This window comes from Jatropha curcas, chromosome 5 (genome assembly GCF_041381405.1).
Source record: "Jatropha curcas cultivar XTBG-Jc1 chromosome 5, XTBG_Jcur_1.0, whole genome shotgun sequence".
Lineage (NCBI taxonomy): Eukaryota > Viridiplantae > Streptophyta > Magnoliopsida > Malpighiales > Euphorbiaceae > Jatropha > Jatropha curcas.
The window spans coordinates 4,680,290-4,693,577 of NC_143155.1; the positions used below are offsets into that span (position 1 = coordinate 4,680,290).

The following is a 13,288-nucleotide window of genomic DNA, read 5'->3' on the forward strand; positions in this document are numbered from 1 at the left end:
TTAATTCTTACAAGGTGTCAACAATTAAATAATAATAATTGTACATGCCACACATAAAACGACAGTTTTGAAAATCTTCTCCCGTTTTATCTGACAAATTCCGAACCAAACGACACTAAAAGATCAGATATGTGGATTTTATGGACGATGAAGTCACTCACTCACTCTACTCCCACTCCATGTTTATTTAGTGAATGTAATATTCATGGGAGCGTGCTCTACACGGTTCAATGCAAAAGCAGCTTGGAAGCTAGGGTTTCTAAATTATAACCTTTCTGTTAAGTCATTTCCATAATTTAACGCGCAAGAGGGAGATAGTGTAATACACGCGCAATGAATGGGAAGAAGAAGAAGCTTGGGAAAGTGAATGAAAGGTGTCATGTGACTTTAGAAAGCACATAAAATTACAAAAACTAGAGAACAAAAGTCTTTAATTATACTCTTTCTTTCTCTCTCAACAGTATAGTTTCCATCTCACTCCAATAATCATAATAACTATACTAGAGAGAGAAAGAGAGAGGAGATGGAGTGAGAGGTAGAGAGGAACCCACCTCATATATTTTTTGCTTTCTAGTAAACCATATAGAGAAAGTGTGCGCTTGTGTTTCCTAGAGAGAGAGAGAGAGAGAGAGAGAAGAAAGAAAAACAACAAAAGAAAGAGAAGGAGCAGAAGAAGGAGAGGTGGTGATGATGATGGTGATTATGAGGGGGAGAGAGAGAGATGGAAAGGTAGGCAATAAATAAAAACTCAAAACAAAATAAAAGATAGAAGAGAAGGAAAAAAAAAAAAAAAAGGGAAGAAAACTTATATAGAGAGAGTAATGTGTAGAAAGAGGAGTTGTTGCATTTCTTTGCTTTCTTTGTGTTCTTTCTTTCTTTCTTTCCTATGAGTCTTCTCTTCTGGTCACTGCTGTCTGTTCTGCTGTTACTGCTGCCTTCAAATCCTTATCCTTCAGTCATCTCTCCTTTTCCTTTTCCTTTTCTTTTATCTCTCTCACTCGCTAAAGCCAAACTGACAGTTGGGCATGTTAACATATACAAGTATATATAATACATATTGCCAACAAAAACCCATTTCTCTCTCTTCCTCTCTCTCTCTCTCTCTCTACACAAGCCAGAACCTATCAGCAATGGCAGCATCCAGTCCTACTTAGAGAAATAAAGATACAAACCCAACAAACAAGGTCTCTCTCTTTCTCTCTCTCTGATACAATTTCAGAGCCTTTGACCCCACTTTCACTTACATAAAACACCTACATACGCATATCCATAGATTTTCAGTCTCATCCTTTCTCAACTCTCTCTCTCTCTCATCTATGATTGTCATAAAAAAACGGTTTCTAGACACACATATGTAACGAATTATTATTATATATGTGTATATAATTTAAAGTTTGTATCTTTCTTTGATATTCTATCAAGACAATAAATTTTTCATTTTGCAGTAGTAGTTGTGGCTACTACAAGGAGTAGACAGCTTCTATCTGACTCCGGTGCCTTTGCAGATTGGGCTGGCTCGTCTTCTTCTTCGGCCATCCGTGCCGCTGGCCCGGACGATTTGTCTCTCGGCTTCAATGCCGGCCCCACAGCAGCCGCCGCGGCTGCTACTGCTGCAGCTGGAGGCGGCCCCACCGGCCCTTCTTGGCCTAGTGCTGCTAGACCCATTAACTATGGTATTCCTCCTGAGATGGGTATGTTTGTTGTGGCTCCTGCTGCTTCTTTTAATCATCACCACCATCACCAACAACATGAATCAAATATTAATCTTGCCAATGATCCCATCAATGGGTCAAATGCTGCCGCAGCTGCTGCTGCTGCTACTGCCCTTGGTGTTGGAGTTGGTGTAGGGGTTATTCCGCTTCTCACGGCGGGTCCATGTCTCGGGTCGCAAAACATGGATGATCAAGATTTATTGAGCAATGGAAGGAATAGGGTTAGTGGAATTCAGTTTTGGCAAAACCAGCACAGCCAATATAATATTAAGAAAACTACTGGTTCTATTCTTGATCATCATAATAATTCTTCTTCACCGAATCTACTTCAAACCGGTAATAATACAAACTCCGGTGGTGGTATTGGAGGTAATTCAACTTCATCTGGAACAACAACGTGTCAAGATTGTGGAAACCAGGCCAAGAAAGATTGCACACATAGAAGGTGTAGGACTTGTTGCAAGAGTCGGGGTTATGATTGTGCTACCCACGTGAAGAGCACGTGGGTGCCTGCTGCTCGGAGAAGAGAGCGCCAGTTAATGGCATCTGCAGCCGGTGGTGGTGGTGCTGTGTCATCTGGCTCCACTTCTGGGATAAAGAAACCTAGACTTATAAATTCACAGACTACCACTTCTCATACTTCCACTTCTAATACTACTCCACCAAGAAGCTTTGATACTAGCTCTAGTCATCAAGGTTTGAGTTTTAAATTGTCTGATGTTTTGTATATTCATATTTTTGTTTTATATATGTATATATATATGAAAACGAGAGAATTTTAGGGTTGTACCAAAAAAAGCTGAAATTTTATGTTAGGGTTTGACAAATTGTTTGGGTGCAGATGCAAGTTTTAAAGAGGCACTACCAGGGCAAGTACGCGCACCGGCGGTTTTCAAGTGTGTTAGGGTGACAGCAGTCGATGATGGTGAAGATGAATATGCATATCAGGCAGTGGTAAAAATCGGTGGTCATGTTTTTAAAGGTTTTTTATATGATCAAGGAGTTGAAACAAGAGATGGGTTTCCCAATATATCTGAATTGCATTTGGGCGGCGGCGGCGGTGATGGAGGAGGAAGGAATGGAGCCTCTTCGTCATCTCCCATCCTTGACCCTACAGATGTTTATGGTGCATCTGGTGGTGGACTGCTTGGAGGTTCAAGTTATGGTAATCCAATAAATTAAGGTTTATAGATTGGCAATTATTTAAGTCTAATTTTCGTTTTTGTTCCACTAATTACTATCGATAGGGTTTAGATTTGTGTCCCTGTTGACATATATCTTTGAAATTCTCAGCTCCTTGGTTTGGTTTTCTTGTTCCCCATTTCTATTTATTTTCTCCAATGTAATTGCACTGAGAGGAGGATCACTATATGCCAAAGAAGCTGCATTTTCCCACTATTAGAGTAATTCCTGTAGCAAATTTTAGAAAAGATAGATAATAAAAGGCAAAAAATTCTGTTCTTCTAGATATACCAGTTCTTAAAACTTTGTGATGATAAAATCAGTATGCTTTCTTGAAGTTGTAGCCTTCCTTTTACTTTTTTTCTTTTAATTTTCAATGTTCTTGATCTTTTTGTTCATTAGAGTTTTCTTTGACAAAGGTGAGATCAACAGTATAAAGTATTTTCCATCATCAAAAGACATTTTGGCGTAAACCATAACTTTTGTGTGTTGCAATTTTGTCTTGCCCTTATTCACTATTCTACTCATGGCTTTAGACATAAATGGTCTATTTTTGGTCTAAAATTTCCCCATTTATACTGTATATCTGTTCGTTGTTCCCTCATTTGCATATTATTCCAATCATATACCTTTCATATTTTTGCAGGCTAACATTGTGTTGCACGATTTTATTTTTCCTGTTGGGTTAGTTTGATTAGATTGGTTCTTGATCAACTAGAAGTGAATGTGGAATCCATCATTATTGTGCTGCTTTTAGACTTTAGCATGAGAAGTAGTTGTAATGTCACTATCATTTATTGCCAAACAAGAAAGAGCATTACATGGATGTCCTTTTCTACCCACTTCACTTCTTCTAACATTTTTGTAATATGGACAACAACCTGGCAATCGCATGCATTCATGAACACAGTGTGTATTTGCATCTGCTTGACCCCCTCTATTAGAAATGTTTCCTACCCAATCTCAGAATTAGACTTGTATCCCAACTTTGTATTATGATCGCACATTTTAATCTTTGCAGCTTTGTCTTTGTTTCTTGGAAATTCTTAATTTTGCATCAATTACCGCACATGTTAATCCATTATGCTTCGATTCTGTACTTGCCCTTTGGTTTTGATGGTGAGCCCAAGCTGATAATTGAAACTTTTTGTGGTCTGATTAATTGGATTATTGTTTATTTCTGTTCCCCATGTTGTGTATATGCAATGTATGGAATAATTTGAACAATATTCTAAATCTAAGTGGGTTTTCTCATTGTCCTCAATATGGCACTAGGTTTTCATTTGCGCCTGTTGGGATGATAATTGTTGTGGATGTCTGTAGTGTATTTACATATACTTTATTCCTTGAGATTCTTCACATATATGGGCCTTATCCTTTTAGAGACAATTTTGTGTAGAAATGTTGACTAATGTGGATTTTTTAAAATGATGCATGTATTTAATGTTTGCTTCGCTTTTAATTTACATCCACTGACATGTTGTCCCCCATTGGCTATCTTCATTTTGTTTATAATGCATAGATTTTGTCATGTGAATTATAATCATTCCCTTTCTGTCTATATTGCTTGTATATAATGTTATTGTTTGATATGCTGTGTACCGCATTTGTAAATCATGCATGTGTAATGGGATAAAGATGACGACCCTATTGGAACTTGTTGCCTCCTTTAGTTCTCCCTTTTATTTACTTTTTTTTTTTTTATTTTATAATTATTAGACACCTTGTGTGTATTGCAGATGACAGCACTGTACTGTGTCCATGATCTGTTGACAGATTAATGTGTGTAGTAAGAGATTATTTATAAAGTTAGTGTCCAATTGCTAATTAATCCATAATTTTATGTTATTTGTCTTTGTTTTTATTTGGCATTTTGTGAAGTTCCATGTGGAGGCATGTTAAAGTTTATTCTACTATTGATAAGATATAAGTCTTGCTTCTTACCGTGTTTGTTCATTGTGGGTTCATGAGTTTATATGTTTGTATATATCTATAATCTTATTATAAGTCAAGTGTCTGTTTGCTGCCTGGTTTTGAAGAAAGTTTTTCTTATGCTACTTCCGACTCTACTTGGGTAAGAATGTCACCTTTCTTTTTCGTTGTTCTAACCAATATAAGCACATACATAAGGAGCTAAATAACGGAGAATACTAATTGAAAATGGATAAATACTATCAGAGACTGTTGAAAAAGGGTTTGTAATGAAAATTCTTGCCTACACTAGTAAATGCAATTGGGTAAGTCGTAGTTTGAGAAGTAGTTTATTGTAAGGGCTCTTTTTCTCCTTTTTTTTTTTTTTTCCAGTGAAAAGACACTTATATTCATTTTTTGCTCCACATGTTATTATCATTTAGCCAGGCTGTTTAAACCTAGTGCAGGCAAGACTTGCTCCTCTCAAAAAAGTAGTTTGAATTCTTTGGCATTGAACATAACTTAATGATTTGAAATTCTGATTTGTTAAGATTCTGTTTATGGTTGATGAGTACAAGCTATAGTGGACTTTTGTATAATACATTTTTTATTATTTGTTCTCATTCATAACTTGTAATTAGAGTAAAGATGAATAGAAACAAGATGCCATTTCATATCTTGCAATTTTCATACCTTCACATCCAAAATAAATGAGGGAAATAAGTAAACCTTTTTAATCTTGTCCTTGTAGTGTTAGCTTCTGAACTTAGCTTCTTGTGCATTACAATGTGCTTAACATGTATTTTTGAATTTCTGACTTTGTTTAACGTGATTTGATCAATTTTGTCCTCTCTTTTGTCAATTCTTGAAAGGTACAATATTTTACTATTCTGAGATTTTGAGTCGCAACTCACTTTCTGTGCCATTGTTTGAAGTATTGGAACACTATACATGACAGATTTTGTTATGATTAATTTACAAGTCATTTTATATATGTTTGTGTTCGCATTATGGTTTTAACTTGTAGTTTCTTGAAATAATATGTGTGTGTGTGTGTGTGTGTGTATATAATATGTTACCTGAGACGTTGTTTTACTTGCTTATAGATATATACATTAAGAGTGAAATCAATCATCTATGAGGACGGAAGTTGATGGCTTAGAGTTTGTCTATTTTCTTGTTAGGTTTGCCACTTTTTACATTAAGGAGAAGTAACTGTAACAAGTAGCTAGTTTCTCCTTTATCGGTATAGAAGTGGCTTGTGAAATTGACAAATAATGGGTAATGTTTGAATTGGTTTTACTATGTGAACTTGAAAACAATAGAATTTGCTACTGGGTGTGGTAGTCGAATTTGCTTTATCGTAGAAATAAGATTTACTAGCACATGGTGTATATATATATTTGTTCCTCGGCCGATTGTCTTTTGTGTTTTTATTAGATTGGTTTTGCGTATAGGTGGGTCAACGAAACAAATGGAGATTCTAATGGCATCAGCTTTGAGATTCTAGAGAAAAGAAACAGCATGTCGTAGCCCTTCTTTTTGGTATATATATATATATATATATATATATGCCATAAGGGCTCATTCTTTTCAACAAGAGTGTCCATGGGTTTACAGTTATGTTAGTTTCTTGAAACGATCCAAGAAATAGCTTAGTTATGTTTTTAATTATCTTACACCAAATCTCTATTGGGCAATAGCTTTTAAGACATTTATTAGTATTTTAACTAAGGTCAAAACACTTCATAGTTGTTTATAGTGTTTAATGATGCAATATTAATAGCAAATTATGAAACATTAATTCTTTTAATGTCTGGTAACATATTAATAAAATAGCTGACAATTATTAAGTTAATAATTATTAAAATAATTAATTTTGCTGAACATAGCTAGGTATATGATTTGCTGATTTGCTTTACTGTCCGGTCCAAAGAGGATAGAGAAACACTTGCTTATATACTTAAGAGTTGTTACAACTGCCTTTTAAGTCGATTTTAGCATTTTGATTAAAAATTATTATTATTTTTTATAATATTTGGTAACATATCATTTTGAATTAGTCTTATGTTCTATTGGTTAAGTAGAAACATTAGAATCTGAAACTTATAAAATTCCAAATTTTCAGAAATCTCACTTCTTTTAGGACAATAAATAAATTGAGCCGAACCAAATTTTAAAAGTTTAAGTTTGTTTAATGATTAAGTTCAAACTTGATTTATTTTTGTTTAAAAAAAAACTTGAATGGAGCCGAATTTTAGTAAACTGTTTGGAAATGGCTCGGTTCATATAATAGATTACTATATAAATATGATTTTTATTTTAATATGATTCAAAGCATAATTTCATTTTACAGTTGAAAAATATGATTTATAATTTTTACATCATAATAAATTATCACCTGAATAGTAGAATGAATATTCTATTAATTAGTTACATGAGAGAATTACCATTTCGGCCCTTATTATGATTTGCCAAACGAAGAAGAGTATTGTAATGCATAATATATTTTAATGTATAAAATCTACTTATGGTTTCATGTTACCGTTGATATATATGATTTATAATTCTTTTACTGCAAGTCTGCAAAAAGAATTATGTATCATTAATTTTAAATACTAATTGTTACTATAATACTAAAAATAGTAAACCATAGCTCGTACGGAGTAGAAGAAGTAGATTTGGAGAGCTGACAAATAAGAAAATAACCAGCTGCAAATAATACAATTCTCTAATAAAAGACCCGAGATTGAATCATCATTGATCTTGCTATTATCAAAAGAGTTATAAAAGATAGATAGACCTTCTGAGTCAAAATAATATTGTAGATTATAAAAAGCGTAGTAGACGTAGATATCTCTCCAAACAAAGTATATGATTTCATTTCTCACACTAATTAGTAATAAAATTCAAGAAATATAGACTTTTCTTTTCCAAACTTTATAATAAGTTCATAAGTTTCGTTTATGCTGCTCAGTGAAGAAGGGGAAAAAGGACAAGAAGAAAAAGGAGTAAAGGTTAAAAAAGATAAAGGAGAAAAGAATGAAGAACATGAAGGAAAACAAAAACAATTAATGTCGTTAAATCGTCCACTAGTATTTATTGTTGTCTATAAATGAATTTTCATTTTTTTTTTTTTGAATCTATTGCTAATTATCGATGAAAAGGCATCCATTTTTTTTTTTCTGTATTTATATGTATTGTTATGTAAATTTTGCTTTGTTGAAATAAGAATTAGAACAATTCATAACTTCATGGTTAATGGGAGCTCTTAAACTAGTAGATTTTTTATATAGTTCTCCCCTAAATTCTAGATATTGCATGTGATTGAGTTAATTAATAGCAATCAAAAATTTTCTAATTAATAACAATTAAAATTAGAAATAAATGAAAAAAAAAATTTCTAATTTATATTTTTTTTTCATTTTTAGCTATGAATTTATTTTCCAAATTTTCACATTATCATTTAAAAAAAAAACACTTAATAATTCATTAATAATGAATATAAATTAAGTACATCATAATATTTCTATAGGAATTAAGAAATATAAATATAGAAAATTAAATTCTTCTATTTAGACATGTTCTTGATCTTAGCAGAAGAGGTTAATTTTTTGGGTAAAAATTGGTCCATTTTCAAATAGGACGACAAAAGAAACTTTCCACAATATTGTCCTGAACATTGTTTTTTTGAAAACTTGTTATACCAAATTTACTCAAACTTGAAGATCGAAGTCTCTAACCACAAACAACCAATAATTCATTTTGTATTTCAAACTGCCAGAGAAATAAAAAATCTACATAAAAGCTCCTCAATAACGATGAACAACCCCACGAAAGAAGAAAAATTAATAACCTCACTAAAAGGGTATCAAAAACACTCAAGATCTATCAACCATTACAGATCTGAGAAACTAAATATAAATTTTATACTAAACGATCATAGATTTTGAAATTATTAAAAAGAAAACTAAATAAAATAAAGAAAAATAATAGAAAGGGATGAAAAGAAACCACCGCTGACCAAAGAAGATGACCGGCGGTGGTTTATAAAATAAATCTAAAAGAACACAAAAAAAAAAAGAGACGGTCAAAGAGAGACAACTAGAGTTAAAAAAATACATTTAATTTTCACATTACCTTAATTAGTGTTATTGTCATTTTACTCTTTCCCTTGAGCACTTAAAAGTGGTCTTGTCTTTTTCTATTGGTGGCAACCGTTGAGCTGTCACCATGACTCTTCTTTATTTTTTTTGAATAATCATCATATTTGTGTTTTTTTATACACATTTGAGTTAAAATTGCCAATATATTGGGATTTTCTAGTCCATATTTCAGGATTATTATTATTCATGTCTTGAAATTTTATTCTCAGATCTAGTCGTTTTGATAGTTTTTGAATTTTTTTGTTGATGTCGCTATTATGATATTTTTGTTTATGGTATTCTGTTATTTGGATAGTTATACAAAAAAAAAAAAAAAAAAAGATCTTTCAGATAAAAAGAAGAAATTTGAAGTTAATCAGATTGAACTTTTAGAAAAACCATGTAGTCGAATAATAGTTATGAACATGCACCAAGTGAAGAGATCTATCGTTTATGACATATATATTATGCTCTATCTACTCTATCAAATACTTTAAATTAAGATTATGTTTTTTTATTCTTTTTATATGTGGTTTATAATTAAATTTTCTATTCAAAAATATAAAAACATGTTGATCTATATATATTATCTTGTTGAGGAAATTTTCGGTTTGATTTCTTTTAAAAATTACTGTTTTTATCTATTTATAAAATTTGAAGTAAGTTGCTTAAACTTTCATCTTGTTGAAGACTTCCAATTTTTGTTACTGAAATTCGAGCATTACAGAAAGAAGGAGTGTTCACGGTTTAAAGTTTGTAGAAACAAAATCTATATATATATATAAAATCGAATCAAATTCCCGAACTTACTCAAACTAACTAAACATAGTTTGTGTGATTTTTTACAATTTATATTATCCTATAACCAAGTTATATATACTAGTTTTTATAGACGTGGGTTGCACGTGTACAACATATTGTAACAGTAAAAAAATTAATTAAATAAAAGACAATTATAAGCATAAATTATAATTATTGACACTTTAAAAGTTCAATAAAAAATAAAATTTATTAGAAAAAATAATTAAATTGAATATAGTTTTATAAAAAATTATAAGCAAAAATAATGATAATTAGCACATTAAAAATTATCTTTTATTTTGTTACCTTAATTTATAGTTTCACAGATATGAAAATATGAAAAATATAAGGGATAATGGTAATTTTGGTGCATGTATTTGTTATTTTTTTCTATTTTTGGTGTTTGAATGGAAACTTGTGACAATTGAGTGTTTAAACTTACAATTTGTTTTCATTTTGGTGTCTGCTGATGATATGTGACTACGGGAAAACCTAACGGGACTAATTGAGACCCATAAACACCTATGTGTCCTCTTATGTAGACTGACTAATTTTACATATAGGACGCCGTCGTGACAAAAGGGATAAAATCTCTGACTTGCGCCTCTTTAATATACTCCAAACACAATCCTATGCTCCCTTCTTTTTCTTTTTCTCTCTCGCATGACCCACAGCAAAAGGACTCTGTATCTTGGCCAATATTATTTTCCAACACTAGTCTCTCTCTAACTTGTTCAAGCGTGTTGCTTAGATCTATTACCATTGCTTCATTTGCTCTTGCTTGTCTTTGCCATGACTCTCTCTTTGCTTGCGCTTTTCTTAAACAAGCTTCAAACCCCATTGTTTTCTTTGTTGCTTGTGCCAAGTCCTCTTCTTTTTGCCTCATCAAACAAATGGCCTTGGATTCTACATTCTTTAGCAACACTCCAAGTTGTTGCTTCCTTAGCTCTTACAAAGCAGATCTTAGCCTCTGATTCTGCATTTATTAATTATGAGATTAATTGCAATTTTCAAGAAAGAAATTTCAAGAATTAATTGAACCCAAGAACTTGAAAAGAAATTAATAAAGACCAATACCTCCACCTGAAGAATGCAATCGACCTCTCGCCTTTGCATTTTTAAGATGATGAGCATCTAGAGCCATAGAGATAAAACTATCACAAGTTGATTGTGAAGAAGAAGAAGAGACCCTATGCCTGTCACTCTATTATTATCAAAACCAAAGTTTTTGAGAGCTCTGCTGTTGAAGAAAAAAAATTTTGCTGCTGAGATTGTTGAAAAAAAAAAAAAAAAAAAAAACAATCAGTTTCAAGACCAGGAACAAGATTATTAACCATCCGATAATCTAGCAACCTAGAAGAGAAAGGAAGACAAAAACTGGATTGCGTTTGGGCGATATTAAAAAGGCGCAAACGAGACATTTTATCGCTTTTGTCACGCTCGCGTCTTACATGTAAAATTATTCAGAGCAGACACATAGGCGTTTGTAGGTCCTAATCAGTCCCATTAGATTTTTCTAGTAGTTCATGTCGTTAGAAACACCAAAATGAAAAAAAAAAAAATTGCAAATTTGGACACTCAATTGTCATAATTTTTCATTCAGACACCAAAATAGAAAAAAATAACAAATAAATACGCTAAAATTAACATTATCCCAAAATATAACGAAGATAATTACGACTTGTTTGACAAAATAAAAAAATATAGAGCATATAACTATATTAATATCACATTTATTAATATCTATAATATATACTATCAATATTGATCTTTAAGTTGTATTTGATTTATTATAATTATTTACCTTTCTCAAGATTTAAGATAAAAATTATTTACATTTCTTCATACATTTATGTTGATATTAATATAGTTATGTATAATATTACGTATAATATTAACTTATTTATGTGTAGATAATATTTCATTCAATAAATTTAATTAAAATAATTTTCTTCCCACACAATCAACTTACTAAATTAAAATATATAACTGTACTCTTTTGAAATAATAATTATTTTATTTTATTAGCCAATAGGGTTGAGATTTAGGTAGGATTTAGATTTATTTTATTATCCAACATAAAGAATTTAGAATTTAGAATTATTTTATTAGCCAATATCATTTAATAGCATTTTTATGGCTAATAAAATTATTAATATCATTATTAGCAAAATGCTTACACTTAGGTAAAATTGTATAAAATATAAAATAACTGGTATTTTTATAATTGTGCTAAATAACTGCTCTACTTAAACATGGCAAATTGGGAGACTAACACTTGGCTTTCATTTAAGATAAATTGCTCTACTTTTATATATTATATAGATTTATAACCACTATCACTTTAATTTAGTAAGATATTTATATCTCCCTTGCAATAAATAGATGGTCTCTTGATGATTAAGTATTTTTAATTTTCTTGATATTTTTTCTCTTATATCCTAAATCCGTTTGACTTGACAAAAAATAATGTTTATGAAATTTGAAAAAAACTAGAACTGTATATTTCTATTTGTGTTTCATGAATTTGTATATATGTTTATATATTCTTTTCTCATTAGCATTGGATAAATAATACTGTCACTATAATTAAAATGATTGCCATTATCAATTCATATTATCTTCTTATTTCTTTTCTTTTACTTAGTAGTAAAGAATAATTTATTATTATTTTTCATTATAGTTATATATAGATATTGATTTGGAGTTGAGGACAGGGGCTGAAGATTGAGTGATGAATTGATTTCTTTTTGGGCACATATCAGGGTTTAAAAATCTGTATTTATAAATGAGGGACTGAATTAAACTTTATGTTGAGATCACTTCATTATATAAAAAATAGAATTAAGTATATAAGAAGTAGATTACAAGTAGCTTGTACGACAAAATCTAATACAAATTAATCAATTATATTTTTTTTAATCTAAATAAAATCTTATGCTTTAATATTATTTAAATAAAAAAATTAAAAGAGTATAAAAAATAAGAATATAATGAGTATATTCAACATGCAATGGACGTCATAGAAAAGACCAGTACCAATAAAAGCAAAGAAAATCTTTATTCAAAACATCGCAATGCATTATAGATCATTCCAAATTCAAAAATTACACACATATATAGTTCCTTTTTCTAAATTTTACAAAACGAATCAAATCATTAGATTTTCAGAATATAATTTTAGATCAATTTGAGTTAATTTGGAAAGTTGAAACGGTTTTGGCAGTTCATAAATACCCCTAAACGGTTTTTGAAATTTGAGTTAATAATCATTTTTGGACAGTACAATATAGGTATAAACTTAAGTTGGAAGTTTCAAGTAGGAAATAGGAAAGATGTGTACATTTATGGATGTAACGTTATTAATAGGAAGGGAGGGAGAAAGGACAGAGACTCAGAGAGCATGTGGATGGGGCCTAGAGTTAGAGGTGACATGATAATGCTATAATTGGATTTTGTTAAATAAAAGTTTGTCAACATGCAACTCCTGACTTGATAATCCTTTTTCTTTCTTAAAGGTTGAAACAAGGGACTACA

General features: G+C 31.0%; 1 protein-coding gene and 1 pseudogene across 5 annotated transcripts; one reads left to right on the top strand and one right to left on the bottom strand.

Annotated features, from left to right (window-relative positions):
* The first annotated feature begins 480 nt into the window (after positions 1 to 480).
* On the top strand, positions 481 to 6,476 carry LRP1 (Lateral root primordium (LRP) protein-like protein). Of its 5 annotated transcripts, none has more exons than XM_012210517.4 (4): positions 481 to 1,184; positions 1,446 to 2,408; positions 2,554 to 2,877; positions 6,263 to 6,476. In XM_012210517.4, exons 2-4 carry the CDS (start codon positions 1,688 to 1,690, stop codon positions 6,313 to 6,315), a joined length of 1,098 nt encoding a protein of 365 aa, XP_012065907.1. In that variant the 5' UTR covers positions 481 to 1,184; positions 1,446 to 1,687; the 3' UTR covers positions 6,316 to 6,476. The 5 variants fall into 5 exon arrangements, with proteins under 5 accessions (XP_012065907.1, XP_020532969.1, XP_089577848.1 ...); XM_020677310.3 differs by having other exon boundaries at positions 481 to 729; XM_089721722.1 differs by having other exon boundaries at positions 481 to 2,408.
* Positions 6,477 to 10,257: 3,781 nt separating this feature from the next.
* LOC149496097 (uncharacterized) lies at positions 10,258 to 11,172 on the bottom strand (annotated as a pseudogene).
* Between the last annotated feature and the right edge of the window lie 2,116 nt (positions 11,173 to 13,288).